Here is a 9,122-nt window from a genome sequence, read left to right as displayed (position 1 = left end):
GACGCTGACGGTCCGGTCGTATGAACAACTATGTTAGTTGTTCCAGCTGGCAAGGCTCAGGCTAACTCATCCGTCCACAAATCAAGCCGGCGGGGCAAGGGTACGTCGGGGATTGCGCTCGGCGACAGGGAGAAGAATCGATAGGTGATCAGTCTATCGATCGGCTCAGCCGCAAGTCAGATCTCTTTAGAGGCACTCTGCAGCGTGCTCAAAGTTCTCCGACTTGGGCAGAAGTCGCACGAAATTTTAAACGGCTAGTAAGCCAATTACTAGCCGCCACGTAGGAATAATTTAGAACTAGCCAATAGCGGGACACAAATTTGCATTCAAATGGCGGGAACTCTCTTGCACTGGGGTTTTCTGCTGCAACAGAAAACCTTTTACTTTGCAAGTGGCTCTCATGTGGCGGGAAAATTCCATCGTGCCGAGGCACCAAAATCACTGGGTTGTGACAGCAGCAAGAGACGGAAATCTCAGATCTCCTAACTCCTGTTCTAGTGACCCCTCTGCTTCACATTTCAGAACAGTCAAGGTCAGTTGGCATTGCTTTCTCCCCCATGGTAGGCCGTATTCCTCAGAGCCAGCCTAGCGAAGCATAAATAACTCTCCCTCTATAAGCTTGACCTCATTCCTTGTGCAAAAGTTACCCTAAGAGAGGGCAGGTGACATTGCCTTTGCCATCCTTGCTTGGGAGCACTTTAACTTCCATCTGGAATCCACAAGAGGCTGTGAATAAAATGCTCTGAATCAGTGTATCTCCAATTGCCTAGGCCATGTCCTTTTCTTACCCAGTGATCTTCTTTCCTTGGAGACTTTCCAACTTTACATGGAGGTTATGACCTCTTCCCTTCAGCATATTTTCTTCTCCAAGGCCAACAGCCTGGATCATCATCATCAGAAGATGACCTAGAGCCTGGAGTGAATTTGGCCCCACATCCTTTTCCTGTCCTTGCATTCTCCTGCTTATTGACCCTACGCACTTCCCTTCAACCTGCACCAAATGCTAGGGTCAGCTTCCCCTCTCAGAAGTGGCTACCTATCAGGTTACTAAAACAGTTTGGGTCTGCACTGTCTCTCTCTGTGAAATGTATCATCTACTTTCATCATACTGTTCAATCACTATGGCTCAATGTTTCTTTGGTACAATCTACTGCCGGGCTCTGTGCCAAGCACTGATAAATTAGTTGCGTCAGATAGCAGACTTGCAGATTCACCTATAGAACAAAACAATCAGGTCTCCTTTTCAGCTCAGCTACCCTTTGTCAGCATGAATCAGAAGAGAAATAGTATGTTAATGTCAATCTAAACCTAATGTCCTCTGGCATGAAAACAGACTTCATAGATTTCATAGGGGTGTAGACATTAGGGCTAGAAGGGACCTTGGAAGATCATCGAGTCCAGCCCCCTGCCCCAGGGGCAGGAAGTCAGCTGGGACTTGTGCTTTTCTGATAGCTTCTCTGTTGTTGCAGTTTCATAGCTTTCCATACTGCTATTGACCAGATAGTTAAGCAGTTCAAGGAAAATGGCAAAGGGATGGTGATACCATGAGTGTACTGAACAAACTAGGCTTCTCCTGTCTTCTGTGTGCATCATCTTCAAGTTGTTGGTTTTAGCTGATAAGAGCTTGAAAGATGCAAATGCATTGGACATGTGATGCTTAAAAGGAGTTTCAGGAGGCTGAATGCAATATCTGCAGTCAGGCTAGGAGAGGGCCAGTGGTTACTGCAGTCTTTCCTAGATCCAATACAGCTGGCCTCTTTCTGCATGTAGACTGGTAGGTGGCAATTGGAGTGTTCTCATTCAAGTACAAGATCCAAGTGGCTTTAGCTGGAGGTTGATAATATTATGGTAGCTGCTGGCCAAACCATAAGGTTGATGGGGCCCAAGGTCCAGAAGCTGAAGAATTAAAAGACCAAAGAATAGACTGGGAAAGAATACAGAAGGCACAGGAGCAGAGGATGCCAGGCAATTAAATCAGTACCTACACCTATCCATATAAAAAAGGCAGTCACTAGGGTTAAACCTAGACAGACAGCCCTCTGTAATGCTTTCCTTTGCCTTGCCGTTCTATTTTAAGCCATTCTTGTCTGAGGCTCTGGAGAATTACAAATTAAATGGAGCTGACTGAGTGTGTTCATTTTGCCAGCATAGTGTAACTAATATAATGTTAAAGCCCTGGGGTATGTTTTAGCCCAGGTTTGCACTAGGGTCCTCTGACACACCTGACACAAAATCTCCGGGGGAAAAAAGTGCACCCTAGATACAGTTTTAGGAATGTGAGGGTCCCATATCCCCTGCAGAGCCCCCCAGAATAGCCTTCAAGGGCTTGTTCCATGGGACTGGCTTCATGCAGTGGTTTATAATCTACTGCTGGCCAGTTACTTACTTCCCAATCATCCCCTTCCCAGTCAGCTAGGAATCACTTCTGGTGATTGGGGGAGGTCCCAGACCATTGGAAAAGGGCAAATATAGTGCCCATTTTTAAGAAAGGGAAGCAGAAGGATCCTGGGGACTACAGACCAATCAGCTTCACCTCAGTCCCCAGAAAAATCATGGAGCAGGTCCTCAAAGAATCCATTTCTAAGCACTTGGAGGAGAGGGAGGTGACTAGAAACAATCAGCATGGATTCACTGAGGGCAAATCATGCCTGACCAACCAGACTGCCTTCTATGATGGGGAAAACTGGCTCTGTGGATGCAGGGAAAGCAGTGGACAAATAGTTGACTTTAGCAAGGCTTTTGATACCGTCTCCCACAGCATTCTTGAAAGCAAGCTGAGGAAGTATGGGTTGGATGAATGGACTGTAAGGTAAATAGAAAGCTGGCTGGATTGTTGGGCTCAACGGGTAGTAATCAATGACTCAATGTCTTGCTGGCAGCCAGTATCGAGTAGAGTGCCCCAGGAGTCAGTCCTGGGACCAGTTTTATTTTGTATTTTCATTAAAGATCTAGAAGATGGGATAGAGTGTACCCTCAGCAAGTTTGCCAATGGCATCATGCTAGGGGGGTGTAGTAGATATGCTGGAGGGTAGGGTTAGGATTCAGAGTGACCTAGACAAATTGGAGGGTTGGGCCAAAAGAAATCTCATGAGGTTCAACAAGGACAAGCGCAAAGGCTTGCACTTATGACGGAACAGTCCTATGCACCAGTATAGCCTGGGGATTGACTGGCTAAGCAGCAGCTCTGCAGGAAAGGACCTGGGGGTTATAGTGGACAATAAGCTGAATATGAGTCAGCAGTGTAGTGTATCCTTATTGCCAAGAAGGCTAATGGCATATTGGGCTGCATTAGTAGGAATTTTGCCATTAGATTGAGGGAAGTAATTATTCCATTCTGTTCTACACTGGTGAGGCCATGTCTGGAGTACTGTGTCTAGTTTTGGGCCTCCCACTTTTGGGCATTTGTACATGTGTGTGCCACAGCACCGAGCGCTTTTAAAAGTACCCGGCGCTACAGCACATATATTCATATAAATGGCAAATGTGCATAAGCGCCAAGAAAATGGCAGTGGCCTGCTTTTGAACTAAAACACATCAAAGGTGTTTTAGTTCAAAAGTGCACCTCCACCATTTTCTGCATGCTGATGTGCACTTCACCATTTATACAAATACATGCAATGCAGCACCAGATGCATCAGCTCGTGTGCTCTGCAGATTTGATTAATCGAGTCTGCTCTGATGCGCTAGATTTCGGGTGCATTGGAGCAGACTAAGGTACATGTATAAATGCTCATAGAAAGGATGTGGACTAGTTGAAGAGAGTCCAGTGGAGGGCAACAAAAATGGTTTGGGGACACATGATTTCTGAGGAGAGGCTGAGGGAACTGGGTTTATTTAGTTTGGAGAAGAGAACACTGAGAAGGGATTTGATAGCAGCCTTCAACTACCCAAAGCAGGGTCCCAAAGAGGATGGAGCTAGACTGTTCCCAGTGGTGACAAATGACAGAACAAGGAGCAATGGTCTCAAGTTGCAGCAAGGGAGTTTAGGAAAACCTTTCTCACTAGGAGGGGGGTAAAGCACTGGAACAAGTTACCTAGAGAGGTGGTGGAATCTCTGTCCTTGGAGATTTCTAAGACCCTGCTTGACAAAGCCCTGGCTGGAATGATCTAGTTGGGGAGGGTCCTGCTTTGGATAGAGGGTTGAACTAGATGACCTCCTGAGGTTTCTTCTAACCCTAATTTTCTATGATTCTATGACTCTTTATTATTAGGTTAAATGAATTTCAAAATTAAATATATGTATATGTGTAATAAGAATGAATTTCAACCTGAGATGTTGTTCTGCTTGCCATACATTTGTTTCCCTTTCTTTGAATTTTACTTTTCAGTGCTCCGTGAGTGCAGTAAGATCAATTGTTCTCTCCTGATGTTACCTTTTGATTGTGTTGCAGGCTTGCAATCACTCAACATGGAGGATTGAGCCCAGTGAAGGAGTAGTTCCTCCAGAGACAGAGATCCCAGTGACTCTGATAGCCAACTTGGATGACACCATGAAATTCCAGGACAAAGTGAACTTGATAATAGAAAACAGCAAGACCTATGTGATCCCAGTCCAGGCTACTGGCATTGGTACCACTATTGTCACCAACAAACCTTTTGCTCCAGAGTTCAACTTAGGACCCCACTTCAGGTAGGTAATTTGCCTGGTCCTCACCTTTTCCACATGCTATTTTTTCTGGGAAATCCAAATATGGAGCCTGAGCAAGGAAGATTTTCTTTAGAATCCACCAGGTCTTGTCTTTACTGTCACTTTCCCAAGCCCAGGAAAACTGCCTAGTATCTAGTCCAATCTACTAGCTCCCACTCAGTGCCAGCCACCCAGTTCTACCCTGCCAGCACCCAATCCTAGCAGTTAGGTAGAATAGACAGCCTAAGCACATGTCCCAGAATTTACCTTAGGTTCTCTGTGTGGGGACAGCCTGAGAACATTGTTGATGTATGTCCTCATGACCCCTGTAAGTGGCCTAGTCCGCCTAATAGCCATATATGGTCACATGATGAGTAGGAGCAAATGTGAGAAGCTAATTCTTGATAGTTGCCCCAAGCTCAGCTGGGTTGCAGTATAGATTTGCCCTTAGGTGCTCAGTATCCTCTTAACATGAGAACGTGGCTCCTATTACTTAAATAAGAGCTACAGGTGTACATCTGAACACACATAGTGGTTATTTAACATGTCATTCTAGAAAGCTTCCAAATAGAAGCCAGTGCTGAAATGTCCCTTACAGTACTGGAAATTTGGTTTCGATTGTAATGAGCTTTTTTTCTCGACTGTTCTGGAGATCTTGTGTAAAACAAAAGTTCCAGGAAACCTACAACTGAGAGATGGTACATTAAAAAGAATTCTGTTTTTCCTGTTTCCTCTTTTTTTCCTTTGGTGGGATGTCCTCTTGGCTAAACAGGAAAATCACAGTCCTCTTAAGAATGAAGAAAGAGGCTTATAATCAATGGAAGCTCAGGGTGGGCCCCAAGGAGGACTATTCCACGACAGCCTGCATTTGCAGGGAACAGATAGGAAAGGCTAAGTTGACTGAACTTAGATTAGCAACAAGAAGTCCTTCTTTAGGTACACAGGGAGCAGAAGGAAAACAAATGGGAGTGTGGGGCCATTGCTCAGCAACTCAGGAGAGCTGGTTACCGGCACCCAGGAGAAAGCTGAACTCCTGAATGACTGCTTTGCCTCAGTCTTTCACCAGACCAAGGGGAAAACCAGATAGAGTGGAGGATGAGCATGGTAGCAATAATCCCCTTCCTACTATTGCCGTAGAATTGGTGTATGACCAATTAATAAAATTAGACATATACAAATCAGTAGGATCGGATGATCTTCATCCGAGAGTGCTGAAGTAGCTGGCTGAAGCCATTGCGGAAACCCTGGTGAAATTCTTCCACAACTCATGGTGCTCTGGAGAAGTCCCTGAGGACTGGAAGAGGGCCAATGTTGTGCCCATCCACAAGAAGAGCAAGAGGGAGGACCTGGGTAACTAAGTAATCAGCCTAACTTATATCCTAGGGAAAATCCTAGAAAAGTTCATCAAGAAATCGATCTGCGATAAGCTTGCAGAAGGTAAGATTCTGAATGACAGCCAGCATGGCTTCATCGCAGGCAGGTATTGCCTTATGAACCTCATCTCCTTCTATAACCAAGTAACTCGCCACCTGGACACAAGAGAGCAGGCTGACATTGTATACCTAGACTTTCAAAAGGCTTTTGATCCAGTATCCCACAATGTCCTCATGAGAAGATTGGAGGATTGTGGGCTTAACTCTGAGACAGTCAGGTGGGTAAGAAACTGGCTGCAGGATAGGACCCAGAGAGTCGTAGTGACCAGAACTGTGTCATCCTGGCGAGAAGTGGGCAGTGGTGTCCTGCAGGGGTCAGCGCTCGATCCAGTACTTTAGTACTTTTCAACATCTTTACTAACGATTTGGACGTCAGGGTGAAGAGCTCACTGGCCAAGTTCGTGGACGACACCAAGTTACGGGGAAGCATGTTCATGCTTGAAGATAGGCTACAGTTACAGGTGGACCTAGACAGGCTAGCAAGTTGGGCAGATTGGAACCTGATGAAGTTCAACTTTGAGAAATGTAAAGTGCTCCACCTTTGAACGAGCAACCCCCAACACACCTACAGGCTTTGTGGCACCAAACTGACTAGCATCATGAATGAAAGAGACCTGGGGATAATAATAGGCCACAGTATGAATATGAGCCAGCAGTGCAATGCTGTAGCCAGTGCGGCAAATAATACTTTGGCATACATCAATCGATGCTTCTCCAGCAAAGGTGATTCTTCCATGCTACTCAGCACCTGGAGTACTGCACGCAGTTCTGGGCACCACACTTTTAACATGGACATGTACAAGCTTGAGAGAGTCCAAAAAAAGAACCACCCGTATGATCAGTCTTACACGGCAAGCAATATGAGGAAAGGCTGAGGGACCTGGGACTCTTCAGCCTGAAGTAAAAAAGGCTGAGAGAGGACCTGGTAGCAGCTTCCTGCTGCACTAGGGGAGTACATCAAGAGTTCGGTGAGCAACTGTTCACCAGGGAAAACCAGGAGTAATGGCCACAAACTCCTGGAAGATCAGTTCCCACAGCGCACTAGCATTTGCTAAATCCCCTTCAATTGGAGAAGGGGGTACCTTGCCTGAGTACCACCTGGGTTACAAATGATTTCAGTTTTGGTTCTGTTTGAGCATTCAGGACAAATTATGTACATTTAATTAATATAATCTAAGTAGGGGTCATTGTGTGATCCTTGTTTAATGTTAAATATAATTCTTGTTCACCATCTCCTTGCTTATCCTGGAGGCTGATATGAATACAGCCTGATGGGCAGGTTGAATGTACAATGGATAAGATAATGTTGGCACAACCAAATTAATGATTTTCTAGCAAGTCGTCTTCTTCCATCTTTCAGCATTTTTCTTTGGCTAAGTTACGATTCCCACTGGCTGCAGAACTGCAGCTGAGTAAAATGAAAGGAGACATTTTTACTGAACCAGAAATTAAAACATCTACCCAGAACCTCTTGCAGTTCAGCTCTATGATGGCATATTATCCAGGAGAAAAAACATTTCAAACAAACATTGTACAATTCAAACATACTTTTGAACATATTGTTTAAGAGTAATGTGTTTATATACTGTAAATTCTATGCTTGTATTTAGTTGTATGTGATAAACACACATTTTTGGTTACATGTTTCTTATGTCTAAAATAAACTGTTCCAAGAATAATTCCTCTGCTTAGTTTTATATAGAGTAAAATAATTATTCTTTACTATCCTTCCATTAGCATTTCTTTGCATAATGGAGTTGATTTCCCATTGAATATTCATTTCATGTTTAGTTGGTTATTTATACTCAGATATTGCTCTTCTTCAACAGCACATAGGGCCCATTCTTGCTCCCATTAGAGTTAATGGAAAACTCATATTGATTCTGTCTACATTCTTGTATTACACTTATTACCATCTTACCATAGTATCTTCAGTAGGAACAGGTTGAAGACTGAGCATCTCCTTGAAGGTATGCAAGTTAAAGGCGCTCAGCACCTCTTTGGTACAGGCAATTAATCTGGGGCAGGTGAAAAGAAGGCTGATAGCCTCTGCAGATGGTTGGTAAAACAGAAAGGAATTTTTATGCATACTGTGTTTTCTCGTTGTAGGAAGGCTGTCTCTATAACTGCAAAAAAGCTTTAGATTTTCAAGGAGATGGGGTTGTGGGATATGATCCTTTCTTTTCTTTAGCCTGAAACCACTGGAAGTCATGGATGAGTCCAGTAACTTCATCCAGCTACCTTAGGATTGTGTAGGTGTTAGCAATAAAAATTTAGGATTCCGGACTAGCCCAGGGATTGACATGACACCTCGTTCGATGAGTGACAGAAAGGCTTTATTTACTACAAGTATTTAAAATCAAGTCAAGTGAACCCAAACTAAATCAAAGTCCAGATCTTTGAAAACTCTTGGCGCTCTGGTGTAGTGCCCGAAGACTGGAAGAAGGCCAATGTGGTGCCTATCTTCAAGAAAGGGAGGAAAGTGGATCTGGGTAACTATAGGCCCATTAGCCTGACTTCTATCCCAGGGAAGATCTTAGAAAAGTTTATTAAAGAGGCCATCCTTAATGGACTGGCCAATGCCAACATCTTAAGGGATAGCCAGCACGGGTTTGTTGCGGGTAGGTCTTGCTTGACCAATCTCATTTCCTTCTACGACCAGGTGACCTATCACCTGGACAAGGGAGAATAGATTGATGTCATATCTTGACTTCAAAAAAGCCTTCGATCTGGTTTCCCATGATCACCTCTTGGAGAAACTGGCCAATTGTCGCCTTGGGTCCTCCACGATCCACTGGCTGGAAAATTGGCTCTGTGGTTGGACCCAGAGGGTAGTAATTGATGGAAGTCACTCATCATGGTGTCCTGTGACCAGTGGGGTCCCCCAAGGCTCTGTCCTTGGACCCATACTGTTCAACATCTTCATTAATGATGTGGACACTGGAGTCAGAACCGGACTGGCCAAGTTCGCCGATGACACCAAACTTGGGGGCAAAGCATCCACACCAGAAGACAGGCAGGTTATCCAGGCTGACCTGGACAGGCTCAGCAAGTGGGCAGAC

The 9,122-nt window shown here is 44.7% G+C and overlaps 1 protein-coding gene across 1 annotated transcript in view; it reads left to right on the top strand.

Moving 5' to 3' along the window:
- The window catches only part of HYDIN (HYDIN, axonemal central pair apparatus protein), a 438,260-nt gene that overhangs the window by 253,590 nt on the left and 175,548 nt on the right, over positions 1 to 9,122 (top strand). Inside the window, 1 exon segment of the mRNA XM_025199799.1 lies at positions 4,392 to 4,630. Within this exon segment, the coding sequence (XP_025055584.1) occupies positions 4,392 to 4,630 (239 nt within the window).

This window comes from Alligator sinensis, unplaced genomic scaffold (assembly GCF_000455745.1).
Source record: "Alligator sinensis unplaced genomic scaffold, ASM45574v1 scaffold203_1, whole genome shotgun sequence".
Lineage (NCBI taxonomy): Eukaryota > Metazoa > Chordata > Crocodylia > Alligatoridae > Alligator > Alligator sinensis.
Note: the sequence above shows the minus strand (reverse complement) of the source record. Positions and strands in the feature narration are given on the sequence as shown.